Genomic DNA, 19,261 nt, shown 5'->3' on the forward strand with positions numbered 1-19,261 from the left:
TACTTCCTTAGGTGGAAATGTATAAAGGGTTTCAAAATATACAGAGCCTCTTTAGGAAGGAAATTTGATCATGTAAAATATGTCAGAATTAGGATGTTTCCATTTCTTTTGGTTTTCTAGACAGAAATTGAAAAATTGAGCTCGTGAGATTTAGCCTGGAAGTATTATTTCTTGGTCCTGGCTGTGTGATCATTATATGGAATTATGATATTTAAGTACATTGAACTCTGTATCCAAAAATAATAGCAGGATTCAGGTAGAATTTACATTATATTAGGAAGGTGTCTTGGATACCTCATAGACCCTTGAGTTCTAAAAGACCCTAAAGATCATCTGGCCCAACCTGATTCTTTTATTTTTATTTTTTAATTTTTTTAAGTAGTCTCCACACACAGTTTGGAGCCCAGTGCGGAGCCTGAACTCATGACTCTGAGATCAAGACTCCTGCTGAGATCAAGAGTCCCGTGCATAAGTGACTGAACCACCCAAACTCCCCTCAACCTGATTCTCTCAGGAGACTCTTATCTAAAATTTCTGTGACAGATGGCTCTCTAGCTTTCCATGAGCTATTTTGAGAGGCAGTCTGTTTCATTATTGGGCATCACTAATTATTAAAGTTCTTCCTCATTTTGATCCAGGTTTACTTGTGCAACTTTTCGTTGTTCCTAGTCGCATTCTTTGGAAAGTTCCAAAGTAAGTTTAATCCTTCTTGACACTGGAAGATAGAGATAGCTCTTTATGCCCTTGTCTTCAAGTTAATCCTTCAGTGTTCAGATTACATGGCTTTTTGACCCCTCCAATACAGTTTATTAGAAGTCCCTCTTAAAATATATCCTCCTTAGAAAAATTCTATCACTGACTGGCAAAGTGCCTAATATTGCTATAATCCTTTGCGAATTTTTATTTTATTTGACTAGAGATTAGTTGTAACTGATGATGTTTTTATTCTGGGAAGTTTTTTTTCTGTTTCTTTTAAATTCAGTCTTTATTTGTCTTTGTAGGGTTTTAGTTCTTTGGTCATTCCTCATGTAGTAGTTCTGAGTTTATGGATAAAGGTCTGCACTGAGCAGTCAGCAGAGGCCAAGTGGTTGTTTTATTTTTGCGTTTTTGTGGTCATCAGTGTGATTTACATTCCTAAATTATCATTTTTTATGGTGGGTTCTGATTGGATGGGGGCTGGTAGTGCATCCCGTGAAAGAATTCACCCAAGGCAGAGCAAAAGAGGTAGGAGTTTACTGAGTACGCTGCAAGGGAGTAGTGGGCAGGACAGCAAAGGAGAGATTGTCTGCCACAAGGAGGTGGTGAGAGGTTATAGTTATAGGTTGGAATGAGGGAATATGGGATGTATGGAATTTTACCTTTTTTGGGAATCTTAAGAACTGTGACTGGTTGTAAGTGACCTATTCGTCAGTTAGGGGCCGTGGCTTAATGAGACTGTTATTGTCAACTTGGTAGTTGCTGTGGGCCCTTTTGCCTTGCTCGAGTTTCCATTGCTCAGGTCTGTTGCCTTAAAGCAGCCTCTACAATTTTGGGAGTTGTTTACATTCAGCTTTGTAGTATTACTATTTCATATTATTATTTTTTTAAAGATTTTATTTATTTATTTAACAGAGAGAGATACAGCCAGGCGCCCCTATTTCATATTATTTTTACTTAAATCTTACTGCCAACTGTATTTTCTCCTTTCACCATAAAACACAGATGTCCTTCATATCTTCTTTTTGCAGTGATGGGAGGTGTATCATGTTTCTTCTAAATAATACAGTTCTTAAGGTTTATTTTTATTTTTATTTATTTTTATTTTTATTTTTTTTCAAAGATTTTATTTATTTATTTGACAGAGAGAGACAGCCAGTGAGAGAGGGAACACAAGCAGGGGGAGTGGGAGAGGAAAGAAGCAGGCTCCCAGCGGAGGAGCCTGATGTGGGGCTCGATCCCAGAACACTGGGATCACGCCCTGAGCCGAAGGCAGACGCTTAACGACTGCGCCACCCAGGCGCCCCAATTTTTATTTAAAGATTTTATTTATTTATTTGAAGCAGAACACAAGGAGGGGGAGTGGCAGAGGGAGAGGGAGAAGCAGACTCCCTGCTGAGCAGGGAACCTGATGCAGGACTCAATCCCAGGACTCTGGGATCATGACCTGAGCTGAAGGCAGACGCTTAACCAACTGAGCCACCCAGGCGCCCCCCCCCTTTTTTTTTTTAAGATTTTTTTTTTAAAGATTTTATTTATTTATTCAACACAGATAGATACAGCCAGCGAGAGAGGGAACACAAGCAGGGGGAGTGGGAGAGGAAGAAGCAGGCTCATAGCAGAAGAGCCTGACGTGGGGCTCGATCCCATAACGCCGGGATCACGCCCTGAGCCGAAGGCAGATGCTTAACCGCTGTGTCACCCAGGCGCCCCTAAGATTTTATTTATTTATTTATTTATTTTTTTTTAAAGATTTTATTTATTCGACAGAGATAGAGACAGCCAGCGAGAGAGGGAACACAAGCAGGGGGAGTGGGAGAGGAGGAAGCAGGCTCCCAGTGGAGGAGCCTGATGTGGGGCTCGATCCCAGGACTCTAGGATCACGCCCTGAGCCGAAGGCAGATGCTTAACCGCTGTGCCACCCAGGCGCCCCCCTAAGATTTTATTTTTAAGTAATCTCTACACCCAGTGTGGCACTTGAACTCATGACCCTGAGATCAAGAGTCACAGTCTACCACAGCCAGATGCTCCTTAAGTTTTCTAAACAGAATCCTTTTAAGACATAAAGATGAATGGTCCTTTAAAAGATTTTATTTATTTATGAGAGAGAGGGAGAAAGATAGCATGAGCATGAGTGAGGGGAGGAGCAGAGGGAGAGGAAGAAGCAGACACCCCCTGAGCAGGGAGCCTGACTCCTAGGACCTTGAGATCATGACTTGAGCCAAAGGTAGATGCTTAACCGACTGAGCCACCCAGGCGCCCCTCTTCAAGACCTTTTGAGCACACACATGCTTTCCTATACTTGTTTCTTGGTTGTTGTTTCAGATGGGGGAGATATTCTATTTTTATTCTAATTAAAATTTGACTCCCATCCTAAGAATTTTTTTGAATAACAGTCGTCAGTATGTTACTGAATACTACTACATATGAGATGTTTTGCTAAACACTTTACTTACTGTATGATATCTTGTAAGTAAATAAATTTAATAACAACTCTGTGAGTTAGGTACTATTGTTATTCCCATTATACTGATGAGGAATTTAAGACATGTTGAATAAGAGCCTGTGTTCTTAGTGACTGTATTTATAACTGTTTGCTTTCTGATAAAGCAATTGTAAAAGGGCTGTCTTGTGTTATTACTGATGTAGCCCCTTCTGTCAAAATATGCATGGAAGATTTTTGCTTTTTAAATATTTTTAGTATTTAAATATTGTAAGTGTTTTAGGTCTATATGATTTAAAATGTGCAGTGTCACCAGAGGCCACAGATAATTCCTAGACATTCTGACTTTAATTTAGCTTTCATTTGCGACTGCATGGTAGAATGATTTCTGGGGAGTTATTCCCTCCTAATTTTTATGCAAGAATCATCTCTGAAGCCAGTGGAAGTACATAGTACCTGAGACATAGTAGGCAGTTCAAAGGCTGCATTTCTGGTTAGGTGGACAGCTTCTATGACATCACTATGGCCAAGTGTTATCTTTTATAGCTCATAATTTCACTGCCTCAAAGTTTGGGCCAGAGGTTCTCAAAGCACTCTGTGGGGGTCCCTGAGAATCTTTGAAGAAGTACATGAGGTCACAACTATTTCATGATAATAATAAGATACTAATTTTCTTTTTCACTCTCAGTCTCTCATGAGTTACAATGGGGTTTTCTAGAGGCTACATACCATGTTATCACAACAGATTGAATGTTGAAGCTGATGTGAGAATCTAGCCATCCTCCGTTAAAATTGCCATTCTCCTCACTAAATTCATGTGATTTTGGAAAATATATTTTTCAAAAACTATTATTTACATTATTATATAATGGGTTTATTGTTTTTAAAAAAATGAATAAATATTTGGAAATTCTTTTCTTTTTTTTAGATTTTATTTATTTGAGAGAGAGAGAGAGGGAGCATGAGAGAGAGCATGAGCGGGAGGGAGGGGCAGAAGGAGAGAGAGAAGCAGACTCCTTGCTGAGCATGGAGCCCATGCGGGGCTGGATCCTAGGACCCTGGGATCATGATCTGAGCCGAAGGCAGACGCTTAACGACTGAGCCACCCAGGCATCCCCATTACTTGGAAATTATTAATTTGAGCTTCTCATTCAGTAAATATCAATAGATATACTGCATGTAAACAAAAGCTCTTTGGGGGTCCTCAAAGACTAAAGAGAGGTCCTGAGACCAAAACCTCTGAGCACTTCCTATTTAGATGAGTTGTATCATGATAGTAAAGAAAATCTCAACAGAGAAGTAAAAAGCTAGAACATATTAAAAGATTTTAAAAATTAAATGAAGCATTTCTATTTCTTACTAAATACTTCTCTTTTGAATTGTGTAAGCAGGAGACTGGAACCTACTGAACGACCTCTTCAGATTGTTTATGATTACTTATCCAGGCTGGGATTTGATGACCCTGTGCGTATACAGGAGGAGGCAGCAGATCCTGACCTCGGCTGCATGCTTCGATTTTACGGTGGTAAGAGTTATCAGTGGCTCTGTGAATGTGTTTAACTACCGTTAAGTTGATCATTTGTGTGTCTCTCTGTCTTCAGCTTTTTAAAAGTATTTTAGCGAAAGGTGTTTTTAAGCCAGTTTACTAATGTGGTTAAAAAAACAACAAAACAAGAAGGTGGGGTGTCATTAAGATAAGTCTTAGAATGATTAGCCAAAATACGTTCCCTTCTTTATTTTTGTTCTTCTTGTTTTAGTGTTTTTGCTGACTTACTAGAATCATTTTGCCCCTCTGTCAGAATCTTGATCAAATCATGCTTTTCAGTATCAGTTTTACTTTTAGGTTCCTTATAAAAACCATGGAGTTCTGGATAGCTCAAGAATGTTGAGAGCTAGCTGGTCATTATCATATATGACTTGACATTTGATGAATACATTTGTCAAATCTACATATTGTTAAATTTAGTGGGCTTGAAATCTAGGATTTTTTACTTTCTCTTGTCTTTTGGTGCATTTTCCCCCTCATCAACTGTTTTTCCCTGATCACTTCAATAATAAAATTAGACTTATTACAACTAAATACTTTCTGAATATTGCTTTCCAAATATGCATAGTCTACTAATACTGCTACTATTGAGTACTACTGATTGTTTATTCTGTGCTTTTATGTGTGTGAATTAACCAGTTTATTACAACCACCTTATGCCATAGGAACTCTTATCTTATTTAACAGATGAGAAGACTGAGACAGAGAATTTAAACAACTTGTTCAAGGTCGTACAGCTAGTAGGTGACAGAGCCACCTACTAACACCTAACAATTTTGAATAAATATGACCCAGTTATTGAACAGTTGAACTAATAACTAAATGATTAGTGTATGCAGGCAAAGTCATTTACTGAAATTCCCTGCTCTCAGTCTTCAAACTAGTGATTAAATTTCTGTATACTTCTTTTTTTGTTGTTGTTGTTTTTCGTTATTGTTGTTGTTTTTTTTTTTTTTTTAATTTTATTTATTTATTCGATAGAGATAGAGACAGCCAGCGAGAGAGGGAACACAAGCAGGGGGAGTGGGAGAGGAAGAAGCAGGCTCATAGCAGAGGAGCCCGATGTGGGACTCGATCCCAGAACGCCGGGATCACGCCCTGAGCCGAAGGCAGACGCTTACCCGCTGTGCCACCCAGGCGCCCCTGTTTTTAAGTAATCCCTACACCCAGTGTTGGGCTTGAACTCACCACCTGTGCTGCTGACTGAGCCAGCCAGGCGCCCCTCTGTATACTTCTTGATACAACTCTTGTGACATTATGTCACAAGCCAGCTTTATTTAATGCCCTTCACAAAAGATTTTATGTTTAATTTTTCATCATAACACTATTTTGTGACATTCTGTTCCTTGAAAATTGATTTTGTTTTATTTCCATTAATTTCTCTTCATCGCTAGTTCACGGAAGGAAAATAGTTGCTAGATTGAAATTAAATAGGAAAATCCATGGGGCACCTAGGTCGGACTCTTGATTTCAGCTCAGGCCATGATCTCAGGGTTATGAGATTGAAGCCCCATGTTGAGCTCTGTGCCAGGCATGGAGCCTGCTTAGGATCCTCTCTCTCCCTTTCCCTCTGCCCACCACCCCTGCTTAAAAAAAATTAAATAGGAACATCCTTTAAGATTAATTTGAGGAGCACAGTCCACTTAAACCTATAAAATTTGGGTTAAAAAAAGCAGCTTGGTTTTGTGCTTGTGGTTGAAAGTGGGTTCTTCATTGTATGTTTTATTCTAAGGTGAAAGTTGAACCTTAAAATGCTGGCGAGCTCCTTTTGAACCATTGAGATTGCATTTGCACTCAGTTGTATATTGCACAGCTATCGGCCCCGATTGCATTAATCTTTTGCGACACTTGATAAACATGATAGCATGCCCAGGATCTTCATATACCCTTAAGAGGATATTTCTAGTAGAGTCTAAAAGAGTACCAGTTTGTAGTTCTTAGTCTGTTTTTGAGGGGAGGGAGTCTTTAACAGAGACCATTTCCAAAAGTGTGCTCTATTAATTTAGAGAAGCTAGTATAATTTGAGTGAGTAAATTGTGTTTGGGAAAGAGGTTTTTAAAGCTAATTATTATTATTATTTTTTAAGATTTTATTTATTTATTTGACAGAGAGAGAGACAGCCAGTGAGAGAGGGAACACAGGCAGGGGGAGTGGGAGAGGAAGAAGCAGGAATCTCTGGGATCACGCCCTGAGGTGAAGGCAGACGCTTAAAGACTGAGCCACCCAGGTGCCCCAAAAGCTAATTATTTTTGAAACTAGACAATGTGTATATATGGCACCAAAAACAAAAGTAATACACACACACACACACACACACACACATATATCAATAAGTGTATTAATTATCTGTTGTCTATGTAATGAATTACCTCAAAACTTAGTAACTTATGGGAATGCCTGGTGGGTCAGTTGGTTAAGCGTCAGACTCTTGGTTTTGGCACAGGTCATGATCTCAGGGTCGTGAGATTGAACTCTGCATCGGGTTATGTGCTGAGTATGGAGTCTGCTTGAGATTCTCTTGCTCTCCCTCTGCCCCGCTCCCCCCACTCATGCACTCTTTCTGTCTCTAAAATAAATAAATAAAATCTTAAAGAACAACTTAGTAACTTATGGGACGCCTGGCTGTCTCAGTTGGTAGAACACGCAGTTCACGTTGGGTGTAGAGATTACTAAAAAACATAAATAAACTTAAAAAAAAAACTTTGTGACTTAAATTGGTAATAAAAATTTATTATATGGTTTGTGTGGGTCAGAAATCTAGGAGTAATTTTGTTGGATGGTTCTGGTTTGGGTTGCATGAGATAGTATCACTCTGTTGGTTGAAGGTGTAGTCATCCAAAGGCTTGACTGGGGCTGAAAGAATCATTTCTAGCATGGCTCACTCAAATGGCTGTCGGTAGGTCTCAGTTCCTCACCAGCTTTTGACAGGGGTTCTTAGTTCTTCACTTTGTAGCCCTCTTTTTAAGGCTGCCTGAGTGTCTTCGTTATGTGGCAATTAGCTCCTGTCAGCGATCACACACACACACACACACACACACACACACACACACACACACACACGGAGGACTCAGTGTTTTTTATGACCTAGGCTCGTAAGTCACTGATATTTTCACCACTTTCTGTTTAGTAGAAGTGATCCACCATACACAGCCTACCCTATAGAGAAGGAAATTAGGCCCCACCTTTTGGAGAGAGAACTATCGAAGAATTTGTGGACATATCTTAAAACCATCACAAAAAGTATGCTTCCCTCTCACCTTGCTCCTCCATCCCCTCAGTTCCTGAATCCAGAGACAACCACTGTTATCTGAAGGAGAAATATCTGTGAAATAGTCTCTTAGAAGCAAATAGCTTAGTAATTAACTTTAAATATTTTATATGTAGCGTCTTTGGTGAGTTAGCTTAATTAGAATATAGTGTTAATGAGGCCAGGGTCATAAGGGCCTAAGTTCAAACCAGTTAATGTTGCTTTGCTTGCTGGATCTAAAAGGTACCCCGTACGCCAAGCAGCCATTATGCAAATATTCATTACCAGTGTTGCTGGAAAGGGAGTTCTGGGGAAAAGGTGAGTTAGTGGAATGACTGGCTCAGTGCAAATTCATGATAAAAGCTATGGAAATAACATAATTGACTAAAGATGAGTAGATAGCATTATTAATCACAGAGATTAACAGAGCACATTAATGAATTTTTTATTTGTGTATGAGGAAAAGGAGTTTAGAAGGTGTGATTTACTAGTGAAGTTGTGGTTCTGGGGCTCCATGGATCAGGTAGCGTTAAGTCCCAGCCTGAGCATTTCTTTCTGTACCGTATATTTTTTTTTTTTTAAGATTTATTTATTTATTTATTTGAGAGAGAGAAAGAAAGCATGAGCCAGGGGAAGGGCGGAGGGAGACAGAGGGTCCTCAAGCAAACTCCCCACTGGGCACGGAGCACAATGCTGGGCTCTGTCCCAGGACCCTGAGATCATGACCTGAACCGAAATCAAGAGCCGAATGCTCAACCGACTGAGCCACCCAGGTGCCCCTCTATCATATTTTGTGCACACATTGTTTAAGACAGTTTTTTCCAAAGAGCTTAAGCACAAACAAAGCCAGATACAAAAGAATCACATAATATGTTTCCATTCATTTAAAGTTCAAAAACAGGCAAAATTCAGCCATGTTGTTTAGAGATGTGTGGCAGTATTACTATCCGTCCATCAAAATCTCTCCTTTCCTCCCATAATTATAGAGTTATAGTTGGCACATGACTGCCCAGCCACATGTCGTTTCCCAGCCTTTTTTGCAGTTAGGTTTGCATGCATATGACACAATTTTCTTCGCTGGTATGGAATGGAATTGTCGTGCTGCTTCTGTTCCTTTTATTTATTTATTTTTTAAAGATTTTATTAATTTATTTGTCAGAGAGAGCAGGAGCAGGCAGAGGGAGAAGCAGACTCCCCGCTGAGCAGGGAGCCCGATGTGGGACTCAGTCTCAGGACCCTGGGATCATGACCTGAGCCGAAGGCAGACACTTAACTGACTGAGCCACCCAGGTGTCCCTCTGCACCTGGTTCCTAAAACCCTCCATTCATGCTTCTCAGTGCGTCATCTTGTCTTCTTCTGTGGGCTAGGATTGGCAGTCATCAGAGCAGTATTGGAAGCCATGTGTTGAAAATGGCAGAGCTACCATCAGCCTGAGTTTCTTGATAGTGTTGACCTCTGGAAACCCGCAATGTCTACCCTAACACAGAATTAAATTTCTGTCGTATTTGAGCCATTATGGTCTTTTTGTTGCAGTAGTTTTACCTGCTATAACTGACCTAGGATGCATACGTAAGTGGCAAAAATATAAAGAAAACAAGGAAATGATCATTATAAAAGTCAGGAGAGTGGCTGATCTCTAGGGTGGAGGGACAAGGACATGATTCCTACAAGTATGATTTTTGAGTCAATACATATATATATATATTTTAAATTTTGACAAAATATTCCTAAATTGCGCAGGTGATACCGATGTATAATTTCATCAGTAGCATTTGAGAATGCTCATTTCCTTCTTCCTTTGCCAACATCAGGTATTATTGTTAAAGTCAGTCTTTGTCCCAGGGTACCTGGATGGCTCAGTTGGTTAAGTGTCTGCCTTTGGCTCAGGTCATGATCCCGGGGTCCTGGGATAGAGCCCCACGTCAGGTTCTCTGCTCAGCAGGGAGCCGGCCTCTCCCTCTCCGGCTGCCTGCTGCACCTGTGTTTGTGCTCTCTTTGCGTGTCAAATAAATAAATAAAATCTTAAAAAACAAAAAAAGTTAATCTTTGTCCCAATTTTCAAAAAATAATATCTCATGTTAATTTGCATATTATAAACTTTATTGTTAAACTATAGGAGTAATATATTAAAAAACATTCTGGGGTGCCTGGGTTGCTCAGTTGGTTAAGTGTCTGACTCTTGGTTTCGGCTCAGGTCATGGGCTCGTGGGTCCTGAGATCAAACCCCAAGTCAGGCTCCATACTCAGCAGTGAGCCTGCTTGGGATTCTCTCCCTCTGCCTCCTCCCACTTGCACACACTCTCTTTCTCTCTCAAATCTTTAAAAAAAAAAATAACAAAACTGTTCCACCACCTTTATACAATTACATTTACGATTGTTCATTTCTTAGTCATATTTTATATGCATGTTTCACATTTGTAATCATTGTGTCCATATGTTTTTCCTTTGTAAAAAATTTAGTTTTAATTACACAAGTAAGATGTGGATACAGTCTCATTATCAATAGTGTATCAGTTTCTTAAAATCACTTCCTGGGTGATCACTCACTGCTTACTGGAGAACCACTATTATCAACTTGGTGTATACTTGTTCAGAATTTTCTAACTTATATTCATATCTAATACGTATTTGTAGAAATGTATTTTGTTTGCATAAATGCCATTATTTGCTATGGTCTTCAATATTTTTCACTCAACCATATGTTTTGGAGATCTTTTCCTTAGCTGTCTTCTGTATGCATTCCTCTAAGTTCTATAGTATTGAATATCATGTGTGTATTATAATTTATGTAACCATTGCACTAGTGATAGGCATTTACAGTATTTCCACTTTTGACTATTGCAAACAGCATTATAGTAAAATTGTCTCTTTGTGCCCCTGTGTTTCCTTGGAGTAGATCTCTAAATATGAAATTAATGGGTTGTAGAATATTTGCATTTAAAATAGTAATACTACTGCAGAACAAATGTACATCCCATCAGTATATCAAAGTACCCCTTTGCTCACAATTTCACCTTTTAATATTATTAGCATTTGAAATTTTTACTAATCCAATAGATAAAATGATGGTCTCCTTGTTTTAATTTTTGTTTCCCTGAATACTGGTTGAGTATTGCTTCATATTTTCATTGGATCTTTAGATTTCTTCTTCTTTGAAAAGCCCGTTGATATTTCTGAGCAAATTTTTGTCTTTTTTTCATATTGATCTAAAGGACTTCTGTATATATTCTAAGTATACATCCTTTGTATATTGTGTTTGTAACAAAATTTTTTCTCAGCCTGTAACTTGTCCTTAAATTTTTGTTTTTTATTGTGCAGAAGTTTTATTTAGTCAGATTTGGTGAGTCTTTTCCTTTAATGCATTTACATTCCTTATCCTAGGTCATAAAGATATTCTGTGTTTTCAGTACTTCTATATTTTTAAAATATACATAAGATTGGGATCTGACCTGGGCGCCTGGGTGGCTCAGCTGGTAAGCGTCTGCCTTCGGCTCAGGTCATGATCCCAGGGTCCTGGGATCGAGCCCTGCATTGGTCTCCCTCCTAGGCGGGAAGCCTTCTTCTCCCTCTCACACTCCCCTTGCTTGTGTTCCCTCTCTCGCTGTCTAGCTCTGTCAAATAAATAAGTAAAATCTTAAAATTAAAAAAAAAAGATAAAGATCTAACTTTACTTTTTCTTTATAGGTAGATAGCCTTTTGTCCCAACAACATTTATGGAATAGATCATCCTTTTCCTACTGATTTGCAATACCATCTTTATTATTCTTAAGTTCTTATACAGGCAGCGTTTTGTTTTTGGCCTCTGTCCTGTTACATTGACCGATTTGTCTTGTGCTAATACCAAAATTTTTAAAATTAATATACTTGTATGATGTATTTTGATAGCTGGTAGGGAAGTACCTTATCACTCTTCTCTGAAAAATCAGGGAGATCTCTGGAATCAGAGATGCCTTTGTGAAGAAGTAGTATTTGAGTTGGTTCTCTAAAAATTGACAGAATTTCATTATTCTGGAAAAGGAGGACATGGGATGGGCTATTAGACACTTCAGTGTATGTCCTGTGAATCACAGATAATTTGAGTCCAGATTGTTCTGGGCATTCAGTGCAGCGTCAGTTTAGTCTTCATTTGGCAGATGATAGCAGAAAGTGAGAAGATCCAAGTGAGCCCAAGAAGGTGAATCTGGCACCAGTGTGGATAATAATTCAGATATGAATTAATAGGGGTCTGGAGTGGAGAATGTGAAGGAATTGTTCACATGAGGGACTTTTTGAAGGGATAGTCTGTAAGAGTTGATGGCTGATTGAAAAGGGGAGTTGAGGAAGAGAACCAAAGAGTTGAAGCTGACACTGAGGTTTTAAGCCAGGGTTACTTCAGGAGAATGTCAGGACTTGAGTTGTGAGAAGGAGCTGGTTCGTGGGGATGGTGATGACTTGGTTTTGGGAATGTTTCATTTTAAGTGGTGGTGAGATGTCAGGTAGTTGGGCGTGGAACTAGAACTTAGGACATACAGATCTGGAAGTAGGGTACATGGGGATGTTAAAGCTGTGGAAGTTGTTACGATACCTCGAAAAGAATTCTTGTATGTAGGGAGAGGAGGCTTAAGGCAGGCAGAATTTTCATTATAACAACTAGCTTTTGTTTTATACCCTTACCGTATGCTGAGCGCTTTCTCGAGTGCAGAGCACTCTGTCTACCTTGTCACATGTAATCCTTACAACCCTCTAGGTAGATGTTATTATCCCCGAGAGGCTGTAATGTACCCCAGTCAAATAGCAGAGCCAGGAAGCAGATAAATCTGTCTGCTTCTAAATCTCATCCTTTTAACTTCTAAGATACTCCACCATTTAGTTGTTGGAGAGAGAGTTTAGAGGAGTATGAAGAATCCATAAAATGAGAATATCTAATCCAACTCCTTGGTCTTAAACTCAGGAAACTAAGGCCTGAAGAGGTAAGAAGATTTGTTTGGGATCATGAAACCAGATGGTGGAATTACTTTAGCCACCTCTGCTTTGCCACATTTTCTAGTGAAATACTTCAAATAGAAGTTTTTTGTGTTGTATGAGAGCCTGTTGCAAGTTTAAAATTTGTCGTGAGGTTTCCTGTTTTGTTCTTTAAATGTAAGTAAATATTTCATTTTCACCTTCTTACGTATCAGCCAATATTTACTGGTTTAACCTTTTATTTGGAACTAACTTTAGATTTTCAGAGCAGTTGGAAGGGTAGTACAGAGAGCTTCGGCACACTCTTCGTGCCGTCATTTGAATTGTTTTTCCGGTATAAATAGTGCTTCCATTTTTTCTGGCGTCTCTCAAGACTTTGTCTTTAATTTTCAGTACTTTGAATATATAGTATCTGGGCTAGAATTTCGTTGGGTTTATCCTGCTTGGGGTTCGCTGAACTTCTTGAATCCTTAAGTTTATATCCTTCACTTGAGGAGTTTTCCCGTTTCTTCAGATCATTTTCAGCATTGTGCTGTTTCTTCTCTCCCTTTGGCTCTGTCCCTTAGTTCAATTTTCAGGGTTTTTGGCCTGCTGCTTGGGGTCACATCCACATTTGTATACCTCAAGGGTGAGCCCAGAAGTTCATAGACAACTTTAGGGGGGTCATTTTCCAGAGCTCCTTCCTCTTTGTGATTTCCTGGGGCTTTACTTAACCTGCCCTGTCTGGCACTTCCTGCGAGGGCATCCACACTGCAGCTCTCCCAGTGGGAGGGGAAGACCAAAAATTCAACAGGTTTTCACCCCACTCTCTCTGGATTGCAGATCTTCCAATCAGAGAAGGAAGTAACACCCTTCAGAGTTTTAGGTGCCTGTGTCCCCACTCCTGGGGGCTGGAACTTAAGAAAATGAAGAAAAGAGGGGGATGAATGAGGAATTTCTCCCACTCTCTCTGAGTGTTAGGAGACCCCTTTTCTGTTTCTCAAGACAGAACTTGAGGGCTTCTAGAGCTTTCTGTCCACACCAGCGCCTACCTCTGGATCTTGGGTTTTCTTGAGTCCTGGGCTAAGAGATGTCAGAAGAGGAAGCAATGAGAAGCTTGCCACTACTTTGGTGGTATTTCAGATTGTGTTGTTCTTCCCTAATCTGCCTGCTCCTGTTTACTTTTTGTGGTCCTTGTATAGCTGCTCCATGCATTCTGTCCAGGTCTTATAGGTGCATTTAGTGGAAGAGACATGGTGGAGTGCGCTTTCTCCATCTTACTTAGAACCAGAACCTTAATGGGGTCTTTTGGTTACTTCATTTTAATATAGTCCAATTGAACAGGCTAAATTTACCTTTATTATTTTCTAGAAGCTCTCTTGTTTTGTCTTTCAATTTATATTCACAGTCTGTATGATTCTTTTTGTCTATCGTTTTGAGCTTATGGGCTTGTATATATTTGCTTTGACTCATTACAGCCGTTACTCTTTTTATTGCTCAGTTTGTCCAGTCTCAGCTCTTGGGAGCTCTTTACATTGGCTTCTGTCTTTCCAGCATGACCCCAGGAGTTTTGATAGCATTCTGGATTTCCCATTAAGTTCTGGCACAACAAGATGTTCTAAGCTCATCTTTTCATTGTCTGACTGACAGGAATAGACTCTTTTTCTAAGGACTCCTGGTTCATTTTAATGAAAAATGGTATTTAGAGATTATGTTCTGGGCAGTAGAGGAACTCATTGCTACAGGGTTGACCTTGATTGTTTTTTTAGCAACTTTTTAAAATTATGAAAAAATTCCATTTTTTTCTAGAACATTTGGATGTATAAATATAAGGAAGCTAAAATTATCCCTAATTTTCCACTTAGAACCTTGGCTTTTGAGATTGTAAAACTATTTTTTGATTAGAACTGTTACACATTCTGAATACTTATTAGAACTTTCTTATTCTTGTTTTTTTGGTTTTTGTTTTTTAAGTAGTCTCCGTGCCCAGCATGGAGCCCAGTGTGGGGCTTGAACTCATGACCCTGAGATCAGCACTTGAGCTGAGATCAAGAGTTGGACACTTAACCAACTGAGCCACCCAGGCACCCCTCATTTGTGTGTGTGTGTGTGTGTGTGTGTGTGTGTCACTTTCAGAAGGCCAGAGACTGGATGTGTAGCAAACACTCCAAAATTAATAAAACAGCATGTTATTTCATATATAAATAACTTATCCAAAACACAATTGAATGTTCCCTTCTGAGTGTGGTGATAGATAGATTTAAGAGTTTTCTCTGTAATAAAATATAAAGAAATAAGACCAAGAAAGGAGACTCAGAGAATTATATATCAACTGATATACCATCTATTTCGTGTAAACTTTTATTTTATTTTTATTTTTTTTTAAGATTTTATTTATTTATTCGACAGAGATAGAGACAGCCAGCGAGAGAGGGAACACAAGCAGGGGGAGTGGGAGAGGAAGAAGCAGGCTCATAGCAGAGGAGCCTGATGTGGGGCTCGATTCCATAACGCCGGGATCACGCCCTGAGCTGAAGGCAGACACTTAACCGCTGTGCCAGCCAGGCGCCCCCTCGTGTAAACTTTTAAAAAGACTGTTAGGCAGTTTGAAAACATGGTAACTATTATGAAGTCCCATTTTTACGTAATTTAGCCAACTTTGTAGAAGGTGTTGCTGTTAACCATGGTGGGGAATATAGAAACCATTGGCATGTTTGGGGAGAAAAATGAGATTTTTTAAAAATAGCAGTTTTATTGAGATATAGTTCACATCCTGTAACATTCACTCTTTAAAAGTGTACAATTCAGTGCTTTTTAGTATATTCAGAGAGTTATGCAACCATCACCACAGTCTAATTTTAGAATGTTTTCATCACCATAAAACAAGACCCCATATCCATTAACATCATTCTCCATTCCCTACTCCCACAGCACCTGGCAATCACAAATCTGCTTTCAGTCTTTATGGATTTGCCTATTCTGAACAATTCCTACAAGTGGAGTCATATATACTCGGTTTTTTGTGGCTGGCTTCTTGTACTTAGCATAATGTTTTCAGGGCTCATCCATGTTGTAGTAGGTATCAGTACTTCATTTCTTTTTATGGCCAAACAATGTTCCATTGTATAGATAATGCCCCATTTTGTTGATGCATTCATCGGTTGACAGGCATTTTGATTGTTTCTACTTTTTGGCTGTTACGAATAATGCTGCTATGAACAAACATTCGTGTGTAAGTTTTTGTGTGGACATGTGTTTTCAGTTCTCTTGGATATAGATGTAGGAGTGGAATTGCTGGATCATACAGTGGGTCTGTGTTTAAACTTTTGAGGAGCTACTAGACTGTTTTCCAAAGTGGCTGCCCCATTTTATAATCACACCAGTAGCGTTTGTTTACATCTTTGCCAAAGCTTATTAGTGTTTGTCTTTTTCGATTATAGTCGTCCTAGTGGGTGTGAACTGATGTCTCATTTGTGGTTTTTTATTTGCATCTTTCTAGTAACTAATGAGATTAAGCATCTTTTCATGTACTTGTTGGCCTTTTATATATCTTCTCTGAAGTAATATCTGTTCACATTCTTTGCCCAGTTTTTGTGTTGTCTTTCTTGCTGAGTTGTAATGTTCTTTATTCTGAATACAAGTCTCTTATTATGAATGTGATTTGCAAATATTCTCTATTTTGTGAGTCATCGTTTTACTTTCTTGATGGTGTCTGTTGAAGCACAGCAGTTTTGTTATTTTTGATGAAGTCCATTTTTCTATATTTTCTTTTTTGTCACTTTTATTTATTTTTTAAAGATTTTATTTATTTGAGAGAGTGAGAGTGTGAGAGAGAGAACACAGGGAGTGGGGGTGTGGGCAGAGAGAGAAGCAGACTCCTCACTGAGCAGGGAACCCAACTAGGGGCTCGATCCCAGGACCCTGGGATCATGACCTGAGCCAAAGGCAGACGCTTTATCGACTGAGCCACCCAGGCACCCCATGTCACTTTTACTTTTTGTGTTGATACCTAAGAAACCTTTGCCTAACTTAAGACCACAAGATTTATTCCAGTGTTTTCTTCTATGAGTTTTATAGTTTTAGTTCTTACATTAGGTCTGTATTCCATTTTGAACTTATTTTTATATATAGTGTGAGCTTAGGGATCTGACTTTATTCTTTTGCCTGTGGCTATCCAATTGTTCAGCACCATTAGTTGACAAGCCTTCTTTCCCCACTGAATTATTTTGGCACCCTGCTCAAAAATCAGTTGTCCGTAAATATAGGGGTTTATCTGTGAATTCTATTCCATTGCTCTATGTCTATTCTCATGTCAGTACTGTATTTTTTTTTAAGTAATGTCTACACCCAGTGTGGGGCTCAAACTCATGACCCCCGTATCAAGAATCAGATGCTGTGCCAACTGAGCCAGCCAGATGCCCCAAGTACTGTACTTTATATGTCAGCCCCATACTTTATAGTTAAGTTTTGAAATTGGGGAATGTGGGTCCTCCAATTTTGTTCTTTTTCAAGATTGTTTTGTCTATTCTGAGTCTACTGTACTTCTATATGAATTTTAGGATCACTTTGTCAGTTTCTGCCATGAAGGTAGCTGGAATTTTGATAGGGATTACATTGCTGTAAATCAATTTGGGGAGTTTTGTCATCTTAACAGTATTAAATCTTCTAACCACGAACCCTGGATGTTGTCCATTTATTTCGGTGTATAATTTCTTTCAACTATGTTTTGTAGTTTTCACTGTACTATTTTCATTTTATTCTTTTTGATGCTATCTTAGATGCAGTAAGTTTATTTTGAATTGTTTATTCCCTATGCAGAGAAATATAATTGATTTAAAAAAATTTTTGTATATGGGGTGCCTGGGTGGCTCAGTTGGTTAAGCATCTGACTCTTGATTTCTGCTCAGGTCATGATCTCAGGGTCCTGGGATCAAGCCCTGCACTGGGCTCTGTGCTCAGCAGGGAGTCTGCTTGAGGATTTCTCTCCCTCTGCCCCTCTCCCTGCTCGCATTCTTGTGAGCTCTGTCTCTCACTAAAATAAAAATAAATAAATCTTTTTTTTTTTTTAAGATTTTATTTATTTATTTGAAACAGAGAGATAGAGCATGAACAGGGGAGAGGAGGCAGAGGGAGAGGAAGAAGCAGAACCTCCACCAAGCAGGGGCCTAATTTGGGGCTTGATCCCAGGACCCTGGGACCATGACCTGAAATGAAGGCAGACACTTAACTGACTAAGCCACCCAGGTGCCCCCAAAATAAATAAATCTTAAATATAGTAAAAACCTTTTGTAACCTGCAACTTTGCTGAACTCATTTGTTGGTTATAATTACCTTTTTTGTGGCTCACTTAGGATTTTCTATACACAAGATCCTATCATTTACGAATAAAGATAGTTTTCTTTCTTCCAGTCTGATACTAGAAATTTGAGGTAAATAGGGACATCTGTTGGACATGTCCAGCAGACAATTAGATATATGAGATGAGAACCAAGGGAAGATTGGGGCAGGAGATAGAAATCTGAGGGCCATTATCATCATATGAATAGGGCAGTTTGGAGGCTGGAAGCCAGATTGAAGAAAATTGAGTAAATTGGAGGTGAGGTAACAGAGAGATAGCTAATATAGAGGCAGAAATGAGAACACAGGAGCCTCGAAAGGGTAAACTTACAGGTTTTCAAAATATGATTTGCAGACCATCTGCATTTAAACTACCTGAAATAGTTGTTAAAAATACATTTCCCTGTGTTCCATCCCAGGCCCTGTGGATTAGACTCTCTGTGGATGGGTGTGAGCATCCTACATTTTAAACTGTTCTCACATAGTAAGTCTTGAGCACACAGAAATCGGAGAGTCACTGAACTAAAGGAATTCCACAGTTGAGACTGAGAGGACATGGGAGAAAACGCGAATACTTTTGTAACTTCGAAAGGAACAATAAGGAGGGTGGAGTTGAAGAGTGAGAAGAGAGAAGAACCAGACTCCCTGAGAAAGGTGGAGTTTGGAATATGGATGAGCGAGCAGGTTGGCCTCATATAGGAGGAGAGATGGCTCTCCCATAGAGCTAGTATTCACATGCAAAGTTTTAAAGCTTTGAAGTGATGTCTTAAAGACTCAGATCATATATGGGAAACACATAGTTAAAAGGGAAACGTGATGCCCAGGTTCCATAGTCAATCCTGTAATAATATCAGGTATGATGCAGTTCTCTCTCTTCCCAGTATGTTGCTGTTTGCATCACCTCATACTAGTGCTGCTCCTGTTCATTTCTGTGTAGAATTAGTCTGGTTTTAGTCATGCTTTAATCAAGAACCTGTCTTCTGTCATAATGTGCTGTTTTGTTCACTATATCTCAGCCTTACAAATGTTTCTAATGGGGAGGGAGGGTAGAAAAAGAAACTCTGGTATGCA

General features: G+C 39.2%; 1 protein-coding gene across 2 annotated transcripts in view; it reads left to right on the plus strand.

The window, feature by feature from the left end:
* The window catches only part of PHLPP2 (PH domain and leucine rich repeat protein phosphatase 2), a 65,652-nt gene that overhangs the window by 7,914 nt on the left and 38,477 nt on the right, over window positions 1–19,261 (plus strand). Inside the window, exon 2 of one of the 2 annotated variants that reach the window (XM_034672858.1) lies at window positions 4,585–4,664. In XM_034672858.1, coding sequence (XP_034528749.1) covers window positions 4,585–4,664 — 80 coding nt within the window. Of the gene's footprint in view, window positions 1–4,530; window positions 4,665–19,261 lie in introns of both variants that reach the window. The other variant, XM_002920951.4, reaches the window with a different exon arrangement.

Source organism: Ailuropoda melanoleuca, chromosome 12, assembly GCF_002007445.2.
Source record: "Ailuropoda melanoleuca isolate Jingjing chromosome 12, ASM200744v2, whole genome shotgun sequence".
Lineage (NCBI taxonomy): Eukaryota > Metazoa > Chordata > Mammalia > Carnivora > Ursidae > Ailuropoda > Ailuropoda melanoleuca.